The 21225-nt window shown below is 69.0% G+C and overlaps 2 protein-coding genes across 5 annotated transcripts in view; both read right to left on the bottom strand.

Moving 5' to 3' along the window:
• ASS1 (argininosuccinate synthase 1) overlaps positions 1 to 6461 on the bottom strand; it is a 28199-nt gene extending 21738 nt beyond the window's left edge. For 3 of the 4 annotated variants that reach the window (XM_062590999.1, XM_062591000.1, XM_062591001.1), the window contains exons 1-7: positions 6391 to 6461; positions 4409 to 4465; positions 3754 to 3865; positions 3565 to 3633; positions 3041 to 3229; positions 1736 to 1792; positions 1336 to 1410 (exon numbers count right to left, since the gene is read on the bottom strand). In XM_062590999.1, the coding sequence (XP_062446983.1) occupies positions 1336 to 1410; positions 1736 to 1792; positions 3041 to 3229; positions 3565 to 3633; positions 3754 to 3865; positions 4409 to 4465; positions 6391 to 6455 (624 nt within the window). In that variant the 5' untranslated portion in view covers positions 6456 to 6461. Of the gene's footprint in view, positions 1 to 1335; positions 1411 to 1735; positions 1793 to 3040; positions 3230 to 3564; positions 3634 to 3753; positions 3866 to 4408; positions 4466 to 5155; positions 5413 to 6390 lie in introns of those variants that run through there. The other variant, XM_062591003.1, reaches the window with a different exon arrangement.
• Positions 6462 to 7503: 1042 nt separating this feature from the next.
• Positions 7504 to 21225, bottom strand: part of HMCN2 (hemicentin 2) — a 52502-nt gene continuing 38780 nt past the window's right edge. The window contains exons 59-93 of the mRNA XM_062591312.1: positions 20732 to 20845; positions 20344 to 20546; positions 20192 to 20267; positions 19724 to 19855; positions 19153 to 19296; positions 18902 to 19061; positions 18405 to 18529; positions 18140 to 18317; positions 17888 to 17985; positions 17261 to 17527; positions 16908 to 17098; positions 16733 to 16814; positions 16412 to 16548; positions 16163 to 16304; positions 15791 to 15938; positions 15503 to 15630; positions 15161 to 15317; positions 14980 to 15101; positions 14577 to 14741; positions 14392 to 14499; positions 14141 to 14275; positions 13665 to 13799; positions 13015 to 13205; positions 12457 to 12670; positions 12169 to 12303; positions 11483 to 11629; positions 11116 to 11253; positions 10304 to 10425; positions 9941 to 10178; positions 9759 to 9821; positions 9164 to 9292; positions 8714 to 9025; positions 8388 to 8507; positions 7941 to 8067; positions 7504 to 7857 (exon numbers count right to left, since the gene is read on the bottom strand). Of these exons, the coding sequence (XP_062447296.1) occupies positions 7506 to 7857; positions 7941 to 8067; positions 8388 to 8507; positions 8714 to 9025; positions 9164 to 9292; positions 9759 to 9821; positions 9941 to 10178; positions 10304 to 10425; positions 11116 to 11253; positions 11483 to 11629; positions 12169 to 12303; positions 12457 to 12670; positions 13015 to 13205; positions 13665 to 13799; positions 14141 to 14275; positions 14392 to 14499; positions 14577 to 14741; positions 14980 to 15101; positions 15161 to 15317; positions 15503 to 15630; positions 15791 to 15938; positions 16163 to 16304; positions 16412 to 16548; positions 16733 to 16814; positions 16908 to 17098; positions 17261 to 17527; positions 17888 to 17985; positions 18140 to 18317; positions 18405 to 18529; positions 18902 to 19061; positions 19153 to 19296; positions 19724 to 19855; positions 20192 to 20267; positions 20344 to 20546; positions 20732 to 20845 (5435 nt within the window). The 3' untranslated portion in view covers positions 7504 to 7505. The remainder of the gene's footprint in view (positions 7858 to 7940; positions 8068 to 8387; positions 8508 to 8713; positions 9026 to 9163; positions 9293 to 9758; positions 9822 to 9940; positions 10179 to 10303; positions 10426 to 11115; positions 11254 to 11482; positions 11630 to 12168; positions 12304 to 12456; positions 12671 to 13014; positions 13206 to 13664; positions 13800 to 14140; positions 14276 to 14391; positions 14500 to 14576; positions 14742 to 14979; positions 15102 to 15160; positions 15318 to 15502; positions 15631 to 15790; positions 15939 to 16162; positions 16305 to 16411; positions 16549 to 16732; positions 16815 to 16907; positions 17099 to 17260; positions 17528 to 17887; positions 17986 to 18139; positions 18318 to 18404; positions 18530 to 18901; positions 19062 to 19152; positions 19297 to 19723; positions 19856 to 20191; positions 20268 to 20343; positions 20547 to 20731; positions 20846 to 21225) is intronic.

Genomic DNA, 21225 nt, shown 5'->3' with positions numbered 1-21225 from the left:
ACCCGAGACTTACAGGAGCTTCTTTCAGACCCAAGCACACCCAGGATCACGACTTATAGACCCCGATTAATCTGATTTCCAGTCTGGATCATCGTCTCTCTCGGCAGCTCCCCAGGAAGCCCAAGCTCCCGAACTCCTCTGCGTGCACACATCAGCCTCGCTGCAGCCCCGCGTGCCCCAGTTGTGTGTGTGGGGGGGGGGATTCATTTTCAGGGCAAAACCCTGATTAGCATCATCTTGCCTCGCTCTGCCGGAGCGATGACTTGTCCCGCAGGAGCACCCAGGAGACCTTCACCTTTTGCACTAAGGTGTTTCGATCTCGCCTAACCCACCGCTGCAGCCCCTCTTGCAGGAGCAAGGCTGGGTCTGGCCGCAGGCACCAAACCCCCTTGCAAAGGTCGCGGAAATACTCAAATCTGCACCCAAGACGCCGGCGCTGACCTGCAGGAACCCAATCCTCGCGTTCCCGAGGAGCAAGTGGGCAGGGCGAGCGCGTCCAGGCGCTGCACGGACCCGGCTGCCACGTCTACCCCTCCGGGGCACGGAAAGGAGCCTCCCTTTCCGGTGAGGCTGAGCATAACCAGAGGCCAAGATGTCTCGAAAACCCTCAACCTTTTCTCTTCGAACAGGGCCCCAACCCACTTTGTTTTCCCTTTTTCCTTTTTTCTTTTTTTTTGTCCAAATTAGAAAAACTCCCAAAACACATGTTCCATTTTCCGTATAATAAAAACACGGCGCTCTTAGAGAGCTCTCCTAGCCGCCAATTTGTTTGGCAACATATGGAAAGCTCTCGTAAACTCGCCCCTTTGCGATAAAACAGCAGATGGCAAACGCAATCCTCAACCCGCCGCTCGCGGCGCCCTTGCCGGGCCGCGGCGGCTCCACGCGGCCCGGGCAGCGCCGCGCGCCCGCCGCCTCGCCTCCCCGCGTCTCGCCCAGGCCGCCGAGACGGCAGCTATTTAAAAACCCGAGGCAATTTTCTGGTTTATGCACAGCGCTGCCTTTTCCCTTTTGATTGATTGAGCCGAGTTGTCAAGCATTTCCGTGAAGTCGCTAAAAAAGAAAGGTACCCTGGTGGGCACTTAAGGAACCTGATGCAAAACTTGTAATATGTTTTATTGCAACTTGTACTTCAAAAAGGAAGGGACAACAAAAGGGAGCGTATCTGCTTTTGTCTGCTAGGCAAGGCAGCGAGCCGGGACCGGTTCCTTGGGAAGCGGGTTACAATTAGCAGCCAGGTAATTATGGGCCTTTTAGAAAGGGGGTGGGGGGGAGAAAAACAAAAGGAAAAAATAAAAAGAAGGAAAGTGAAGAAAAACCTGTGCCATCTCCTACCTCCGCATAGCCCATCAGCTCGCGGCGCCCTGGGAAGCGGCGATAAAACTCAGGCAGCCTCCACGGCGCGATGACCTGGGGGGAGGGCAGGAGGATGAGGACAGGCAGCCTTCATCCCCGGGCTGAGCCCTCCTCCCACCGCACCATGTTTCTCCTGTTTTTCCTCCTACCTCCGCGCCCCCCAGCCCCCTGGAAACCCTCTTTTGCCCCCTTTGGGAGTCCAGGGTTCCCCGTGGGTGCTGAGGTGACACTGGGCGCTGCTCTCCCACCCACCAAAATTTTATCTCCCTGCAAAAAAATAAGATAAAATAAAAACCTGTCCCCTCCCCACCCCAAAACCTAGGGCCAGACCCGCGCAGGGCCCGGCTCCCGGCTTGGCGTGCTCGCCTGGGCACCTTACCTTGATGCCGGGACACAGAGCGTAGCAGGAGAGCTCGAAGCGTACCTGGTCGTTGCCCTGAAACACAGGCGGGCGACACGCTCGGGGTTGGGGGGGGGGGGGGAGAAATTGCAAGACGGGTGGGAGCCGGTTGAGGAAGGAGCACTCGAGGCACGGGAAGGACCGGAGAGAAGCGGGCAAGCGGCGGAGGCCCGGCTCCCCTCGGCCCGCGCTCGGAGCCGCCCGGATCCGGCACGACAGGGGATGCGCGAAGGCAGCGGGCAGGGCAGGAGGAAGACCAGCACCCGAGAAGCAGCAGCAACTCGTTAAATAGAGCCGAACCTCCTTTATCTTAATTGGCCCGTGCTAACGAGGCCCCGTACTTGGGAGAGGAGCAAGCCTGGGAGTTGTGAGCCCTCCCGCAGGAACAGCGCTCGCCAAAGGCGACTTCGCAGCAGTGCCGAGGGGCGCACGGACTCCCCCCCCCCCCCCTTCTCCGGGCCCCAGCCCGCAGGATGCGTTTACTGCCGGGCCAAAAAGTCCCCCAGGACTGCTGCACGCGCGGACGCGTCCGCTCCTTCCCCTCGCGGGCCCAGAACGAGCCCGTCCGCTCCCGCAGCGGGGCCGCCTCGGATGGGCCGTGGCCGGGGTGCCGCGGCCTCGGCCGGGGGGGCGCGCGGCCGGGCCGGCTTTCCCGCGGTCCCTGCCCGCTCCGCGGGCTCCCCGGCTGCGGGGGACGCCGGTGCCGGGGGGCAGCGCGAGGGTGCCCTGGCGAGCGGCCGCCGAGCGGAGGGGAAGGGGCTCGGGGAGCGCCCTTGGGTGGCACCGGGGTGGGCGCGGGAGGCGGGCGCCTAAGAAGGGAACAAGCCGGCGTTTCCCCTCTCTCCCGTGCAGGCGCTTGTGCCCCTGGCAGCGTTTCCGCGGTCTCTGGCCGCCTCTAGCGGCAAATCGTCAGCCCTGCCGGCAAGGCCGGGGACGGCGGGGACGGCGCTGATCCCCAGGGAGCAGGGGAGGCCGGGGGCTGCCGCGCCCCGCGCACAGCCGCCGGCGGGGGCCTGCTCCCGGGGCTCTGCCCTAAAAGCGGCTCCGGCTGCGCCCAGCACGTCGAAAGCGGGAAATTCCCCGTGCTGCGGGCGACCCCGGCCTCGCGCCGCAGCCCTTCCCGCCCGCAGCCGGGGAAGCGAAAGGGCGTCGCGGACGGCCCGGGCGCCCGGAGGAAGTGTTGAAACGCGGCCGAGCCGCCCGGATTTGCGGCAAACCCTATTAAAGGCTCCGCCGCTGCCTCCGGCGAGCTCCCGGCCCGCTGTCCCCCCAGCCCATCCTCACCTTGCCCGTGGCACCGTGCGAGACGTACTGGGCTCCCTCCTTCTGGGCGATCTCCACCAGCTTGCGGGCGATGCAGGGCCGGGCCAGCGAGGTGCCCAGCAGGTACCGGTCCTCGTAGAGCGCGTTGGCCTGCACCGCCGGCCAGATGAACTCCTCCACGAACTCCCTGCTGATGTCCTCGATGTAGACCTGCCGGTGCAGAGAGACGCCCGCGACGGGAGGGTCTTTGGAGACGGCGCCGGCCCCAGAGAGCTGGGGAGATCCCATGTTGCCCCCGACACCTTCCCAAATTTGACTGTGTATGTAGAGGGAACGGGGCAAAAAATCTCTCCCAGCAAAGCACTGATTTATTGCAGCAATGAACGTTATGACCCAAGGTTGGGAGCAAGAAATCATCTCCCCTTTTCTAGGTGGCTTTGGCGCAAAAACCTCTAGAAAAGGGCTCCCTCCTCCCTCCCCCGGGAGGCTCTGGCCCCACCGCGGGAACGGGGAAGCTCAGTGCCCCGAGGAAGGGGCGGCGTTACCTTCTTGGCCCCCAGGGCCAGCGCTTTCTTTCGCGCCGCTACAAAGTCTTCATTTTGCCCGATGTTGGCCTGGAAGGGAGAAAAACCAAGGCTGAGCCTGAAAGGTGGCCCCAAAACGCGAGCCCAGGCCAGGACGGGGCATCTGCCGAGCAGCCTGCGCTCGCGGGCTCGCTCGGCGCCGGGGCTCACCAGGTAGGCCACCACGTCGTAGCCCTGCTCCTTCAGCCACACCAGGATGCAGGAGGTGTCCAGGCCCCCGCTGTAGGCGAGCACCACGGTGCCCTTGCGCTCGGCCATGGCGCTGGGGAGGCGAGGGGAAGGTGCCAGCGTCGGGGCCGCCCGCCACGGCCCCTCCGTCGACGGGGGGGGGGGCCGCAGAGGCTCTCGGGCGCTGCAGCCCCCGCGGTGAAACCCGCCCCAGCGTCTGGGCCGCGCGCACAGATCGCCCGGGCAGCGCGCGGCCGGCAGGTGAGAAGCCGGAGCCCCGGGGATGGAGCGCCGGGGGCCGGCGGCTGCTCCCGCAGGCGAAGGAGGGGTTAACAGTGCAGCCCGACCTGGGACAAGCGCTAATTAAGGCTCCCAGCGCGCTGTAACGCTGTAACTCGTTAAGGTGCTGCAGAGCCTCCAGGGCCCTGCCGAGCCCCTTCCCTTCCCCACTGGGAGCATCTGCGCCTGGGGAGGGAGAAGCACGCAGCAAACTGCAGGCTGGGGCTCGCCGCCGCACCGGGGGCACCCGCGGGTCCGAACGCCCCCGTTTCCTCCCCGGGGGACCTGCAAGGAACAGCAAAGGGGTTGGGGGGAAATAGGAAAAGCCACGGCGTCTCGGCCCCCGCGGTGCTCCTACCTTCGCTCCGAGGGGGGCGACGCCGGAGTGCTCTCCCTGCCGCGATCCGCAAGCGCCCTGCAAAGCCGAGGTGAGCCGGCGGCGCGGGACGGCGGAGACGCAGCCGGCGCTGCCGCCGCCGCCGCGCTCGGGCACGACCCGACGGGCGCGGAGGAGCCAGCCGCCCCGCGCCGGCCCCCGGCCGCTCGCAGGGTAGCCCGGTGCGTTCGGCTGCATCCCCAAGCAGGCATAGTCCAGCCCCGATCCCCACCCCAGAGCCAAACTCTGTGACGAGCACCTAACGGTTATTACAAATCGCACCGCTGCAGCCCAACGGGCGGCACGAAACCCCCGCGAGAGGGGTTGGGTGCCCCTCACCCTCTCGCCGAGGACTCCAGCCGGTGCCAGGGAGGCACAGGGCCACCGCAGGAAGGGGCTCTGGGCTCCCCTGGCCCCAAAGGGCTGCCCCACAGCTCCCCGGCCGGGCTGCGAAGCCGCAGAGCCCCAGCGCCGTGGTGCCAGCTGACCCTTGGCCAGGGAAGGCGCCCGGCAGAGCCGGCTAAATCCCGTCCCCAGTGAGTTTTCCCAGAGCTGCCAAGTCAGCAGGATCCTGCGCCTGCTTTCGCAAGCAGGGCCAGCTCTGGGAGCAGCTCCCGGGGGGCCGCGGCGCCCCAGCGGGACGCCTTTCGCAGCTGGGATGCGTTTGCACCCAGCCCGCGCAGCCTGGAGCTGGCCCCGCTCCCCGGCGCGCCGCTGAGCCAAACCCACCTCACTGGTGAAGAGCAAAGGGGTCCGACTGCCCCGAAACTGGAGCGGCCGGCAGCGGTTCGGTGCCCCAAACCTCTCGCCCTGGGCTGCGGAGCGCCCCACGACCGGCCCGCCTTGTGCAACCGGCCTCCCCGCGCCCTCGGGGCGTGGGCAGAGCAGTTCCCTTCTCCTCCGCCGGGCGTTTACAGGAAGGTAGACTTGGGTTCCCGAAAGGGGCCAGGCCGGCCGTGACGCTGCGCCGGCCGCATCTTGCTGGGAAATTCCCTCCTTCACCCTCCCTCTTCCGCAAAACTGGGTCCCCCTCCGCCTCCTGCAGCACCTCTGTCGCTGCCGCCGGCTAAACCGCTCCGAGAACCGGCGCGCTCGGCTCACGCACTGCCCATCAGCCGCCAAGGCGGTTAGAGGAAAAGCCGCCGTTTCCGGCTGCTCAGACGAAGCCTGGATTTGCCAGTGGGAAATTTAGCGCAGGGTCCCCAAGCACCCAAAAAAAAGCGAGCTCTGGATGGAGCCGAGAGGCTGCTCCGCGCGGTGGTCAGCGGCGGTGCGGAGCCCCGAGCCGCCTCGCCACGGCCCCGGGAAGGTGCAGGGAACCGGGGCCGGGCTCCGGCGGTCCCAGCTCCGGAAACGGGGCTCGTGCCAAGCCCGCCTGCCCGGGAAGGGAGAGCCCTGAAATCTCGGACTTGCATGGTAATAAATCAAAGCAAACAAAACACAGCTCAAGGGAAGGTCTGGGGACTTTCTCAGCCCTGGTTGTTATTCCGTAGCCGTTTCCTCGTGAGCTGGAGCAAACACTATGCTTTTGTTTTTAAACGCAGGAAAAGTAAAAGAGGAAAGAAAAAAACAAGAAAAACTTTGAAACTTTAGCAAGTGGTGGAAATGCCTTCCCCAGCGCGCCTGGAGAAGCAGCCCGCGCCCGGCGGAGCGCGGCCGAGCCGGGGCAGCCGACAGCACCGGCGTTGGCCACGGCAGCCCCCTCCCCATCGAGCGGCCCGAGGAAGGGGCTGGGGTGCCAGCCGGGGTTCCGGCTCGCAGCACCCGACCCAGGCGCAGGCCGGTGGGTCCGAGCGCACTGGCCCTTGCCCAGCACCCAGGTTTGGGGGGGGGGGGGACGGGGAGGGGACGGCGCAGGGGACCGGTCCCCCCGCACCCGGCAAAGGCTCCCCTCCTCCCTGGGTGCGGCCGGGGCCGCGCTGGCCCCTCCGTGCCCACCCTGCCGGCGGCGCGTCCCGGCTCACCCGCTGCGTGCAGGGACCCGCGGTGCCCGGCTGGCCTCTGCCGCGCAGTCCAGCGCCCGGAGCATCCTCCTCTTCCTCCTCCTCCTCCCTTATAGCCAGGCGTGGGCAGGCGGAGCCGCCGGGGGACTGTCCCCGCCTGGGGCTGTCAGCACCCTGGGGCCGTGCGCCGCACGCCCCCCCCCCCCCCCCAGCAGCGCCCCGGAAAGTGGAGCTGGGACGGCGGTTTCGCCCAGTGCCGGCTCCCTACGGAGCTGCTCCGGGTGCCCCCGGGGCTTGCCGTCACCCGCGGCTCCCCGTCCCCCTTCCTCTGCACCCGGCTGCAGCACCGGGGGGGTGCCAGCACCCGTGGGCTGCAAGGCCACCCACCTTGAGCCACTGTGCCACCACCGCGGTGGGCACCAGCGCCGCGGGCCCGGCCGGTCCCGGCTCGCCTATGGGACTTCTCCAGCGTCCGTGAGCTTCAAGTCCCCCGGGGTGGGGGGGGGGGGGTTCCAGCCAGAGGCAGCTTTGCAGAGCAAAGCGGGCACAGCCAGAGCCCCCCCCCCCCAGCAGGTAACGCGGACCGGGGGGCAGGCAGCACCCCTGCGCCCGCGGTGGGGCTGGGAACGGCTTTGGGGAACGGCCTCCGCCTGGGCCCCGTGCACAGAGGCCCCGTCCGGCTCCCGCGGACTGCGGGCCCCCAGGGTTTTGCAAGCCGGACGTCGGCCCTTCGCTGTTGCCCCGAGCAGACCGTCTCCTCTTACGGTCCAAGGCCGCGCGGGGAGGTGTCCACATCCCAGGGACCAAGGAAAAGGCCAGGCTAGCATTGGGGGCAGGGGGGAAGGGGGAAGGGGGAAGGCAACCCCCCCCCCAACGTCCGAAAGTCCCGTCTGACGGCTGAACACCGCCGCTTTCTTCAAACGCTGCCACTGCTTTTTCACAAAACACCTTTACTGAGAGCGAGAACAAATAAATAACTGCGCAGAGAAAACAAGCGAATTAAAGAAAAATGACTGAACGTAAGGATGTGAAAGTGATACTACGCGGTTAACGCCGGAGCGCCCCGCGCGTCCCCCTCCCCGCAGCGGGTGGCCGCGGGCTGCCCCCATCCCTGGCCGCCGGCCCCCCGGCCCGCGTCAGTAGGGGTAGGGCGAGACGGAGATGAGGATGACGAAGACGCTGCGCGCCCGCTGCCCGCCCAGAGCCAGGGCTTGCACCGCCAGCCGGTGGGTGCCGGGCGCGCGGAGCGGGCGCAGGGTGGACACGACGCCCCGGCCGCCCTCGTCCCGCAGGGCGAAGGGGGCGCCGGGCTCCCGCTCGAGCACGGTGAAGAGGGTGCCGTTGCGGAGGGCGGCCCCGCGCGAGAAGGCGGCCAGGTGGAGCACGTCCCGGCCGGCCGCGACGCCCCAGGGCAGCGGGAGCAGCTTGTACTGCAGCGTGGAGGGGCTGCCGGAGCCGCAGTCCGGCGCGCAGCGGCGGAAACACAGCCTGCGCGGGAGCCGGCGGGTCAGCGGGAGCCGGGACGGCCCCGGGGAAAGGGCCCCGGCCGGGCACCCGCGGCCCCGACTCACCCGGGGCTGGAGCCGCGGCGGTAGCCGGCCGGGCAGGGCGCCTCCACGCACTGGGCACCGCCGCGGGTGTTGAAGCAGAGCTGCCCGGCGCTGCACCGCTTCGCGCCCTCGGCGCACTCGTCCACGTCTGTGGGCAGAGCGGGGTCGGGGATGCTTTGGCACTTGGGGTACAAAAGCACTGCATTTTTTTCAGCGTGTTTTTTTGCATGCTTTGGGGTTTGTTTGTTTGCACTGCCTGGACTCAAGAACGCAAAAGCACCCAGCACAGCACGGAGGCTGGGGTGTTTAACGGGCGCTGAGCCCAGGAGCGACCCTGAGGCTGCTCCGCAGGCACAAACAGCCTGGGTTTGGGCACAGCCTGCAAGGCAAGAGTGTGAAACCCAGGTCCCCGTGGGGGCCGGGGCCGCGCCGCGGGGCACAGCCCGAGGGACGGGGGCTCCGACTGACCGTGGCAGGTCCGGCCGTTGGGCAGCAGCCGGTACCCGGCGGGGCACGCGCACCGGTAGCTGCCCTCGCTGTTCCTGCACTCGTGCTGGCACTGGTTCAGCATCTGGCACTCGTCAAGGTCTGCAGGGAGGAGACGGGTAAATCCACCCCTCCGCTCCGGCGACCGAGCCCAGGGAGACCCCAGGCCCGGGGAAGAGATGGGGCAGGAAAGGGAGGGGAGCGAGGGGGCCCCCGGCTTTCTGGGCACGACGGGGCCCCCGAGCTCCCTGCAGAGCCCTGCCGCGGCAGCAGCGATCCCCGCCCGGCCCGCACCCGCGGGCGCTCACCGGCGCAGGCGCCGTTCCTCCTGACGAACCCCGGCGGGCAGGGGGTCTGGACGCCGAGCCCCGGCGCCGGCCCCCCGCGGCCCACGAGGAGCCGGGCGTGGAGGGACGCGTCCCGCAGGCGGCCGCCGGGCCGCAGCCGGCGCCCGGGGGTGGGTCCGGGGGGGCTGCCGCCCGCCACCGCCGCCGGCTCGCCGCAGGCCGTGCCGTCCGGCAGCAGGGCTCTGCCAGGCGGGCACAGGCAGGCGTAGCTGCCCGGGAGGTTACGGCACTCGAAGGCGCACGGCCGAGGAACCTGCAGGCACTCGTCCACGTCTGGTGGAGGAAAGAGCCAGCGAGCTGCAGCTGGATGGGGAAGCCGAGGCCGGGAAGCGGCCGGGACACAGCGCCCCGCGCCCGCGCACGTGCCCCGTCCCCTGCAGGAGCCTGCCCGGCTCAGACCCCGGCTCGTACCCAAGCACGGCCGGCCAGCGCCCTGCGAGCGGTAGCCGCGAGGGCACGCGCAGCGATACGTCCCGGGCGCGTTCTCGCAGACCTGGCGGTAGCGGCAGCCGTGGGAGCCCCGGGCGCATTCGTCAACATCTGGGGAGCAGAGTCGGGGGGGGGGGGGCGGGAGGCAGGGGGACGAGGCCGCGCCGGTGGGTGCCGCGGGCCGGGCACCCAGGGAGCGTCCGGAGAGCCGCAGCTGCGCCAGGCGGCCCCGGGCCCCGCGCGGGGGGACACCGCGGCCCCTGCAAGGGCGCGCGCCGTCACGCGCTTAAACGTTCGTGGATGGCTCGAGCAAAGGGCAAAGTCTCCGTGCTTACTCCAGAGCTGCTCCTGCGTCGTGGCCAGGGAGACGAGACGGGGGGGGGGGGGGGGGACGAGACGGGGGGGGGGGGGAGACGAGACGGGGGGGGGAGACGAGACGGGGGGATACTCCCCCCACCCCACCCAGCAAGACGCACGGTGCACCTGCGTCCCCTGGCCAGCCTCACGCAGGGACACGGCCCCGAGGGGGACCCAGAAGCCAACCCAGCGCCCCCAGCCCTCAGGGAAGGGTCCGTACCGACACAATACAGCTGCTGAGGACCCAGGACAAATCCTGCTGGGCACTCGTCTCCATTCGCCCCTGGGAAGCAAGCGGAGACGGCTGAGAAACGCGTCGCTGCAGGGACGCGGCCTTCGCCGCCGTCGGGCGCGCGAACAGCCGCCTTCGCCCCATCCCGCAGCGCTCCGGCCCCTCGTTACCTGCATCGAGCGAGGCGCTGAGCTGGAAGAGAAGCTCCTCCGAGGCCGGGTCGAAGGAGGCTCTGACTGACCTGGCCCGGAGGTGCTGCACCCGGAGCGGCTGCCGGCCCAGCGCGGGGTCGTACTCGATGCTGTGGTTGCAGCGGGCGCGGGCGAGGAGCCCCTCCTGCACGAAGCTCTGCACCGAGTCGCCGTAGAGCTGCCCCGGGCCCGTCTGGACGTAGCGCTCGCTGAAATCCTGGTGAAAGAGCGGGCGGCGGGATGGATCAGGGCCTGGCGTACCCGCCGTGCCCCCAGGACGCGAGGCACCTTCCAGACGGCGCCAGCCGCGGGGGCGAGGAGGGGGCTGGCAGCCCCGGGCACCTGCAGCAGCACCGCGGCCTCGGCGACGCTCTCCGGCACGGAGCCGCTGACCACGGTGTCGAGCAGCAGAGCGCCGCCGGCGTCCAAGCCCCGGGCGGTGTGGGTGATGCGGAGGAGCTCCCCTGCCAGGGCGGGACACAGTGACCGGCAGCCCGTGGCTTCCCCGCAAGACCCGGCTCTCCAGCCCGAGCTCAGGTTAGCAGATACCCGGCTCCTCGGCACCGATGAATTCCAGCTCTCCCGCTAAACCTCGTGTGACCCCTGAGCTCCTCCCCATGCAGCTTGTCCTCACCTCCACGCTCGTAGAGCTCAGGGGACACCCACCACCTGCGGCCGCCCAGGATCTTCCTGCTTGGAAGATCCCAGCCAGCTCCAGACCCCGCCACGAAGCTCGGGACAGCGTGGGGCCGAACCCCAGCTCCTGCAGGGACCAGTGGCAGGGGGGATACGTAGGCTAAACCACCCAGGACCAGGCGCAAGAGCCGCAAAACTCCTGTTACTTTTGCAAGGGAGATGGTGGAGAGAGCACCGAGCCCCGTGCCCGCAACCCTGCTGCGGCTGGGCACCAGCGCGGCTTTGCCTCGCAGCGCCAGCACCAGGCACAGCCCGAGGAGACCCGCACCTCAACTCCGACAGCACCCGGAGCCCTGGGAAACTTGGGGCACGCCTCATCCCCTCTCAACCCTTTCTGCACCCAATAGCTGGGGACACCAACAGCCTAAACCCCCGCCGTGGCCATGGGCCTCTCCCCGAGGGGCTGGCGCAGATACCCGGCGGGCGAGCTCAGCTCCCCGTAGCCCCACGTCCCTCACCTGTAGCAAACTCCACCTGCGACCGCTGCCTGAAGCTGCCCTGGGTGAGCAGGAACCCGCTCCGGGCGTCCCCCGCGGCGTGCGCGAAGGACCAGTACACGGGGGCAACGACGGCCACCAGCACCCGCATCAGCGGTCCTGGGAGCGGGAGGAGAGGAGGCATCGATGCGGAGCCAGCGCCCTCCGGAGCGGGGAGCAGCCGTCCCCGGAGGCCCCCAGCCACCCCTCATCTGTGGGCACGGAACCGGGGGGCCGCTCGCAGCACGTTTCTGCTTGTTCGGTCTCCCTCTTTCCCCCCAAACGTCCCCCCGGAGCGAGGTGGGGGGCCTCGCCGCGGCGGAGGGAAGGCGTCCGCGCCGCCACGCACCGACGGAGGCCGGGATGCTGCCGATGCTGCTGCGCACGGCGGCCGTGCCGGCGCGAGGGTCGTCCAGTGCGCTGGCGGCGAGGGCGGCGACGCCGAGCTCCCGGGCGTTGACGACGCCGACGAGGCTGCCCCGCACCTGCTGGGGCTCTGCCGGGCCGAGGGCGAGGGGGGGAAAAATGCCGTGTCGAGAAACCTCCTCGCCGGAGCTGCGAGCAGCCGGAGCGAGGCCCGCGGCAGCCCCGGGCACGGCCCCCTGCAGCCCAGGCTGCTCCTCCAGCGGCCGTGCGCGTGGGGCACCCGGCGCGGCCCCAGCAAGGCCCCCGGGACACCGGGGTTTAACGGGCGGGCGCCGGAGGAGGACGGGGCAGAGCAGAGCTCGCGCAGGGAGCGCGAAACGCGGTGCAAAGCGAGGGGAGCGGAGCAGCAGGGGCGGCTCTCCCGCATGCGGGGAGGAGAGGTGCCCGGGATGGGGCACCCGGGCGGGGGGACGGCTCGCGTTTCGGGGGCCCTCCTTCAAGGGGAGGAGAAGGCATGCGGAGCCGGCGGCACCCGCGGTGCCCCGGGCTTTGTAGCCCAGCAGGGCACGGGCCCCAATGGGCTCCACGCGGCAGGCGCCGGGCTCTTCCCTCGGGGGAAAGCGGAGGGCTGGGCAGAGGGCCGGGGGGCCACCCCGGGCGGGCGCCTACCCCGCACGCGGACGACGCTGATGGCGCTGACGGCGCCGGCGCTGTTCTCGGCGCGGCAGGCGTAGGTCCCGCCGGCCGCCGGGGTGACGGCGTCCCGCCGCAGCGTGCTCCGGCCGCTCTGCTCCGACACGCCGTCTGCAAGGAGAAGCCGCCCTCAGGTCCCCCCCAGCCCCCCGCAGCGCCGGCGGGGACTGGCCCCCCCAGAGTGATGCTGCCCCTCGGACGGGCTCCTCCTCCGCACTCTGCATCCTCCTCCTCCAACCCACCAGCGCCCGGCCCCCCACGCACCGGTGACGGGCCGCCCGTCGGCCGTCCAGGTGATGCGGGGCTCGGGGTTGCCCTTCGCGGCGCAGACCAGCTCCAGCCGCTCGCCCCGGCTCAGGATGAGGTCCCCGGGCCGCCGGGTGAAGGTGGGGAGGGTGAGGACGGAGAGACGGAGCCGGCGGACGGCTTTCCCGGCCGAGTTCGCCGCCGTGCAGGAGTAGCTCCCGGCATCCCCTTCCTGCGCGGAGGAGAGGGTTGAGGAGCGAGGCGGGCGGGCGCGAGCTCGGATCCGTGCCGCGGGGAGAGCCGCGTCCGGCTGCCGCGGCTGCAGCTCTGCCGGCCTCCGGGTACAGCCCGAGGCGTCAGGGTTTGGGTCCGGCCGCCTCTTGCGGACGGCGCCCGCGCCCTCCCCGTCAGGGTTGCGGGGCCGTCGAGCGACACCGAATCCTGCTAACCCAGGCTGAGGGACCCTGCAGGCACAGGATGACCTCGACCTTCTTTCGAGCTCCAGAAGACTTCTTTCTGGGCTCGCTGGCCTCTGCAGCACGCGTAGCCGCCGGAGGGGCCCGCGCCGACGCTCACCTGGACGTCCCTGAGCAGCAGCTCCCCGGAGGGCAGGACGGTGGCCGTGGCGCCGCGGCCCCGCACCGGGGCTCCCTCTCTGCTCCAGGACACGCGGGGCTCCGGGATGCCCCGGGCCGCGCAGGGCAGCAGGACCTCGAGCCCCTCCAGCACAGCCAGCTCTGCGGGGCCAGCCTCGATGGCCGGGGGCACTGCGAGGGGGCGGGAAGGCAGAGGGACCGCGGCTGCTGCAGGGATGCGGCGCTCCTGGCCCCGCGCCCCGAGCCGCCAGCGAAGCAGCGCCCAGGACCCGCTGCGCCGTCAGCCCAGCTTCGGGGCGGTCCTGGGCATCGCGTGCACCGGCACCTTCCCTAGAGAGCCTTCAGCAGGCAACGGGCAGAGCCAAGAGCCGGCGGCGCTCGGGGGGGATTTGGGGGCAGGCTTCGCGCCTTGCAGCTCAGGCAGTTCTGGGTATTAACCAGAGTAGCACAGCGATGTGGCAAGGGAACCAGCTGCGGGGCAGAGGCCTGAACACCTATGCAAAGCCATGCTTGTGGCAGGGACAGACTGACAGCTACCAGACGATCCCAACCCTGATAGACACTAGGCAAGGAGCCAGGTGGAAGGGAGGAAGCCAGGAGAGCAAGCAGGGGCCGTGACAGCAGCCTTACCTTGCACAATCAGCCTGGTCCTCCCCGAGACAGTGCCCGAGGGGTTTTCAGCCACACACAGGTAGATGCCAGCATCCTCCACGGCGGCTCGCAGGAGGTGCAGCTGCCCGTTGGGGAGCATTTTGAACCCAGGCCCTGCAGGAACGGGGCAGGAATGAAGGCCAGGAGATAGCAGCCGTGCCTGTGCGCAAACGGGCCACGCACCAACACGGTTTTGCCTGCAGAAGTGTCCCAGCAGCCAGCACGTGCACAGACTGCCCTTGGTGGCATCCGGTAAGCAATGAGGCTGGTGTGGTCACCAGAGCTGACATGTCCCCTCCTGCAAGCATCCTTGGCAGTGCCACCCAGCACCACACCAGGACACGGGTCGGTCACCCAACTCACCATCAGGGACAGGGGCTGGAAGGCAGTGCAGCGTCACCAGGACTCTGCTGCACTCGCCCAGGGACTGCCAGGGCTCTGGGGGTCCAGCTCACCTCTGGGAATGCTGACGCCTTCCTTCTGCCAGGTGATCACCGGTGGAGGGACGCCGGTCGCCTCGCAGGATAACACCACGCTGGCGTTGACCATGACCATCACCATGCCGGGCAGGGGCTTCACTACGGGGGGCTCTGCAGCAGAAGATGGGGAACACGCTGCCGAGTGCTGTTCCTCTCCCCCAGCCCCCGGGCTGAGCCCAGATGCCCCAAGGTCCTGCCTTGGTGCCTCCGGAGCAGCCCCCCCGTACCGTGCACCGTGAGCAGGAGGTGTTTGCGGGCCGTGCCGGCGGCGTTCCTCGCCGTGCAGGTGTAGCGGCCGGCGTGGGCAGGCAGCACCTGCCCGATCTCCAAGGCGCCTGGGAAGACGGCGGGCAGAGGGGAGGCACGGGGACGGCGGCCCGGCCCCCCGCCGCGCTGCCCCGGCCCCCCGTACCTGTGGGCAGGACGCGGTAGCCCCCTCCGCGGCGCCCCAGCTGAGCCCCGTCCTTGCTCCAGGACACCGCCGGCGGGGGCACGCCGGAGGCGTAGCAGGTGAGGACGGCGGGGGACAGCCGGGCGACGACCACGTCCGCGAGGTCGTCAGCGATGGTGGGGGGCACTAGAGAGGGCGGCAGGAGAGGGAGCTGAGCCGGGCTGCGCGGCTGACACCGGAGCAGAGCCGGCGCGCGCGGGCGCAGGTATTCCCGCGTCCCCTCTTGCCCAGCCCTGCTCCCGGATGCTAGAGGGGATCCCACCAAAAGCAGGGAGCCAAAGCACATCCGCGTCGTGCCCCGCGCAGCAGAATGCCCTTAGGGAAGCGGCTTTGCACGGGACCGCCGGCCCCCCCGGGCGCTCACCGTGGACGGACACGAGGAAGAGCTTGCGGGCCTCGCCGGCGGCGCTGGCGGCGACGCACTCGAAGCGCCCCTCGTCCCGGAGGCCGGGGCTGGCGATGAGCAGCGAGCCCGAGGGCTGCAGCCTGCGGCGGGCAGAGCGCGCGTCGGCAGTGCGAACGCTCCGCGGCCGGGGCCGCCCTACCTGTAGGCGCCGGGCGGGAGGTGGGGGTTCAGCGGGCGGCCGTTCTTCTCCCACGTCACGCGGGGCGCGGGGGAGCCCGTGGCTTCGCAGGCCAGCGAGGCCGGCTGCTGGGCCACCAGGGTGAAGTTGGAGGGCCCGGGGGCAATGGCGGGAGGGACTGCGGAAGAGCACGAGGAGGTCGTTAGCTCGGGGGTCACCGGGCACCAAGGAGCCGAGGACAACGGCGCATCGTTGGAGGGGCACGGGTGGGTGGCAGGGAGGGTGCGTGCAGGAGGAATCCAGCACAGCCAGGCTCAAAGGGGCCCGCTGAGCCCCGAGGATCCGGCTGGCTCTTCCACCTACCCAGGACTTGCAGGTCGAGGCCTCGTCGGTCAGACCCGGCGGGGCTGGATGCCACGCAGAAGTAGTTGCCCGAATCCTGGACCTGAACGGGGTCTATCTGCAGGGAGCCTCCCGGCAGGAGCCGCAGCCTGCCGGAGGGAGAGCGAGTCCCGTTAGGCTCCTTGGGGTTCTCCGCAGCCGGGCTGCTCCCCTTCGCCAGCAGCATCCCTGCTCCAGGCGCATCAAAGCCCGCGGACACAGAGGCTGGCGCCAGCCAAGAACCGGCTCGCACGCCGCAGAGCCTCGTACCTGGGGCTCTCGTGAAGGGGCAGGAGCTGGCCATCCTTCCGCCACGTCACCTGGGGCACAGGCCACCCCTCCGCCTCGCAGGGCAGCACGGCCGACCCGTTGGCAGGCACGCTCACCGCCTCGGGGCCCGGCTGGATCTGCGGGGCCACTGCAGTGTTGCCGGGGAGAGATGGGAAACAGTTAGAAACACAGCTCAGAGGACGAAGAAATTTAGACCAGACCAGCATCTGGAGCTGGGCGATGTCTAATTCCCCCTTTCCCACTATCCTGTCTATAGGAGGCCCCACAGCAACGTGCATCCCTGCACGAAAGGGGGATGGAGCCGGCGCGTGTCCCCGGCAGAGCTAGACGCTGCGTCGGTGCACTGCTCACCGTGAACGTCCACCTGGAAGCTCAGGCTGGTCCTCCCCAGCGCGTTGCTGGCGGTGCAGCTGTACTCCCCGCCGTCCGTCACCAGCAGCACCTGGATCTGCAGGACGCGCCCCTCGGCCAGGACCCGCGTGCGAGCATCCTCCTAGCAGCCCCCAGAGAGCCCCTTCAGCGGCGTTTCCCCACGTGATGGGGCTGGCGCGCGGCGGGCTGTGGCACCACCCGGGCGCCGCTGGCCCCGAGCGCACCCACCTGCAGGGGGGAGCCCTCCCGGTGCCACTCGATGTGGGGAGGTGGCACGGCGTCCGCGGGGCACTCCAAGGTGAGCTGCCCTCCCGCCGGGGCGGCGATGCTCTGGGTCTCTCCGGCCCCTGCGATGCTGGGGGGTGCTGCGGGACACACGGGTCAGGGGACACCCTGCTCTGAGCTGGGCACATCCCCCAGCTCCCCAGGAGCGCTGCACTCCACACCAGACTCCCCCCGTAATCATCTCGGGATGCCCCAGGCTTCATGCCCACCTCACCGGTCCCACCCCATGGTGCTCGGCCCCCTCCCCCTTTGGGGTGGCAGTACCTTCGGCTCTGACATGGAAGGTCCTGCTGTCCTCCCCAGCAGGGCTAGTGGCCAGGCAGGTGTACAAGCCAGCATCGGCCACCTACCAGAGACCCAGAGATGGAAAATTGAGGTGAAACCCACCAAAAGCAAAAGGAGAAGGGGAGTGGGGAGATGAGGCAAGAGGAACCATGACCTCGGTGCTCTCTATCCGCAGGGTGCTCTCGTTCCCAGCTGTGAGCTGGGGCCCAGCCAGCAGCCGCCCGTCCTTCTCCCAGGTGACAGTGGGCATGGGAACGCCGGTGACCACACACGTCAGCTCCAGCAGGGCACCCGCAGCAATGGACAGCTCAACCGGCTGGGCTGGGGCTTCGACATGGGGCGGCTCTGCAAGGTGCAGAGGGGCTTTCAACCCCTAGGTGCTCCCAAAAATGAACAGTGGTGGAGGGATGCTGGCAACTCGTGGGCCTGCCAGCCTGCAATTCCCACAGGAGTGCGAAGGTGTGCTTTGCTCCCTCCGGCCAGCCACCTCTCCCAGATGACACGTACCCATCACCACCAGGTGGAAGTGCTTGCTGGCTTCACCCGCCTCGTTCACAGCCCGGCAGGAGTAAACTCCCGAATCGGCCGGCCCCACCGCCTCCAGGTGCAGCCGCGAGCCCTCGGTGCTCTGCAGCACCAGGGGCTCGCCGTCCTTCAGCCAGCTCAGCGCCGGCACTGGAGAGCCGCTGGCTTCACAGGTGAAGGTCACCTCGGAGCCTGCCATCACCGCCTGCTCCTCACTGCTCTCTGGCGTCCCCTCCAGCGCAGGGGGCACTGGGAGGGAGCCGGGGGCATTAGTGGGGCTGGGGAGCAAAGCCGGGTCTCCCGCATGGAGGTGCTTGCAGGATACCTGGGAATTACCTGAGGCAGGTCGACCTCCCCAGCAGGGGCTCGTCTACCACCAGGGTGACCCCGGATGGGAAGGAGGACACATCACCACCTCGGCTCCCTTCCCTACGTGCTTTCAGGCTGGCCCTTCCTCACTACACCGCCCACGAGACCACCCCAGCAGCCGACAGCATGCGCAGGGCTGCGCCGGGCAGGTAAAACCAGCCCCAGGACCCGCCCGCCGCCCGCCACCCCGCTCGCCCCTGCGGACCCCAGATTCCCGGTGAACCCCCGGCTCCCCCATACCCTGGATCTGCAGGACGAAGCTGCGGTCGGCCACCCCTGCCTGGTTGGCAGCGACGCAGGTGTAGAGCCCGGCGTCGGAAACCTGCGCAGGAGAGATCCTACGCGGCGGTCGGCAGAGCCGGGAGCGAGGAAGAGGAGGAGGCGTCAGCTCCGCGCTTGCCCTCCTGCTCCTTGCAGCGGGGCGGCACGGCGCGGCTCGGCTCGGCAGGGCGGGCAGCCCGGCGAGAGCTCTCCGGCGCCGGGGCCGCTTACCGGAGGGTGCGCCCGGCCGAGAGCAGCCGGACGCGGGGCGACAGGCGGAGCGGCAGCCCGTCCTTCAGCCAGCTCAGCTGCAGGGGCCGCGAGCCCCGCGCCTGGCACTCCAGCGTCACCAGCCCGGCGAGGACGCCGCGGACCTCCTCCGCGCCGCCGCCCTCGATGGCGGGGGGAACTGGGCGAGGGAGCAGAGCGGGTGAGAGGGCTGGCGCGGGGCAGGCGGCCGGCGGCGATGCCCCCCGCGCGCCCCGGCCGCGCTCACCCAGCACGCTCAGCGTGTGCAGCCGCGTGTCTTCGCCGGCGCTGTTTCGGGCCAGGCAGGTGTACGCCCCCGCGTCGGCGGCCCGGAGCCCCTCGAGGAGCAGAGAGCTGCCGTCCGGAGCCAGCCTGCACGGGGAGAGCCCAGGGCAGTGACCCGCCGCGTCCCACGGCCATCCCAGGGCTTGGGGACAGAGATGCTCTGAGGTTGCAGGTCCCACGCTCAGGGCACGTTACAGGGCCAGATCAGCCCCTAAGCCGGGTGATGGCATGGTTGGGAACAGCGGGATGTAACCCGGGATGATCCGGGTCAGCACAGAGCCAGGACCTGCTAGTCCCAGCCTGAGCACGGAGCAGCTGGAGGAGCAGGGGAGCGCTGTGCACTTCGCAATACTAGTTTGCCGGTGGGGAAACTGAGGCACGGGTGGGGCTGGGCTGGCCTGGCCGCGGTCGGAGCGGTGCCTGCCACGTGCCGGGCCGGCGCTGCCCCGGGGGACTCACCGGGCGCGCGACGGGGGCTGCAGCCCCAGGGGCTGCCCGTCCTTCAGCCAGGCGACCCGCGGGGCGGGCTGCCCCTCGGCCCGGCACGCCAGCGTCACCCCGCTGCCCTCCAGCACGCTGTGCTCGCCGGGGACCCCCGCGCTCACGATCCGCGGTGCCACTACGCCGAGAAGAGAGCGAGGCTGAGGAGGAGGAGGAAGGCTCCCTGGGGCCACGCACCCCTCCGAAGGGGGGGACCCTTGGGGCCCTACCTCGCACCAGCACCAGGAAGTCCTTGCGCGCCTCGGCGTCGGGGCCCCGCGCCAGGCACGTGTAGCGGCCCTGGTGGAAGGGCTGCAAGGGGCCGAGGTGGAGCTGGGCGCCCCGGGACACCAGGCCCCGCTCCGCGCTGCTCCCTGCGAGGAGACGGGGGCTGCAGCGGCTCTGCTCCGCCGCGCCCCACCCGGGCTCCCCCCGGCCCCGAGACCCGGCTAAAGGGGAGGCACGGTGTCTGCACGGCGCCTTTCTGGGGCTTCCCAGAAGGGGATGAGCCACCAGTTTGTGGGCAGATGCCAATGTTGGGGCCTAACTTGACAGCTGGTACCCAGAGAGCTTCCTACTTCGCATCCTGCATCCAGATCCCCTCGCTTCGCCCTCACAACACAGCTGAGGCCACTTAAAAGCGGGCAGGAGAAATGCCAACCCATTTGCCCTCTCCCTCCTCCCCACCGGAGCCCCGCAGCACCCTGCCCTTCTCTCGCAGCTGGATTAGAAAGGGGGAAACTGAGGCAGGACGGCTCCATGCGAGACCACAGCCCAGCACGGCACCTCTCCGGCTCGTACCCAGTGGCCGCCCGTCCTTCAGCCAGGTGACGGTGGGCACAGGCGTGCCGGTGACTTCGCACGTCAGGACGAGGGGGCTTCCCATGGCCGCGTCGAGCGTCTCCTGCCGCGGGTCCTCGATGCCTGGGGGCACTGGGGAAGGAGCGAGCACAGGCGCTGGGGTCTGGGCGCACGGCGCACGCGGCCCGCTGCCCCGGCGTGCGGGATTCCCTCCCCCCTCCCCGCCCCCAGCCATGAATCCAGCACCATCCTGCTTCCCCGCACATCCCCATCCCTGCACACCAGCAGCATCTCAGGAGCAAGAGGCCCAGCACAGCCAAAGGAAAAATATTCCTGGGTTTGGAAAATCAGGGTTTTGATGGAAAACTGCATATTAAATATATATATTTTATATATACATATACATACATACATATATATATACATATATATATATATATAGGCAAGGTTGGATTTCTGCCCCTGTACCTTGGATGGTGAGGGTCTGCACCGCTTCTCCTTCAGTGCCGGCTACCCAGCAGCTGTAGAGCCCTTCATCCGAGCCCTGGTGGAGGAGAAGGGACTGGGTCAGACCCAGCACCGGCAGAGCAAGTAGGACAGTTTTCCCAGCGCGGCTTTACCTGGGTGTTTTCTATCTCCAGCCACCAGCCTTTCAGCAGGATGCGGCCACCATCCGCCGCCAGCAGCTCCTGCCCATCCTTGTACCAGGTGACCGTGGATCCCAGCTGCTCCTCTAAGCTGCAGCGCAGTACGGCCGTGTCCCCGGCATGCACCGTCACTGCCGGCCGCGGGCCTGCCGGCACCGGGGTCTCGGCTGGTGGAGCTGGAGAGAAGCGGACACTAGGGCAGCCGTGCTGCTGCTTCAAGGGCAAGGGGGAAACCTTCACGGGGACCTGCAGCCAGTGGCTGCCATCAGGTCCTTCAGAGCTGATCAGCAGGAGATGGGGCAGCGGGGGAGGTGTTGGCGCCTGCGGGGGCAGATTTGCAGGTCGAGTACCTGCTGCTTACCGTGGACAGTGAGGATGAAGAGCTTCTCGTCTCTGCCAGCTGCGTTCAGAGCCACGCACATGTATATGCCTGTGCTGGAAAGCTGCACACGGGGGATCTGCAGGATGCGCAAACCTGGAAGAAGCAAAGAGCAGCAAGTCGGGGCGGGGGGGGGGTGGGGTGGGAAGGAGGTGAGCGCAAGTCCGAAACATCGAGCTCATGAACTGGCGTGTCCGCCCACTGGCCAGCACAAGCTCCATGCAGCAGGCACCCAAAGAAGGAACCAAAGTCTGTCTTCAAGGTTCGAGGCATTGACACAGCAGCAGAAGGTGTGGAGCTCCTGGGGGACATCAGCTCAGTCTGCAAGATGTGACCTCCTGGGAGAGGAAGATTGCTCGGCAGCAAGTTGTTAGCACGTGGTTACGGCTGAAAACCTTAGCTCAGGAATCCCACATGCAGTATCCCGAAGTGGTTTGTTAGGCGAGTTAGAGCCCACTGTCGCGGGCTAGCAGCTG

The sequence above is a fragment of the Rhea pennata genome, chromosome 18 (genome assembly GCF_028389875.1).
Source record: "Rhea pennata isolate bPtePen1 chromosome 18, bPtePen1.pri, whole genome shotgun sequence".
Classification (NCBI taxonomy): Eukaryota; Metazoa; Chordata; class Aves; order Rheiformes; family Rheidae; genus Rhea; species Rhea pennata.
Note: the sequence above shows the minus strand (reverse complement) of the source record. Positions and strands in the feature narration are given on the sequence as shown.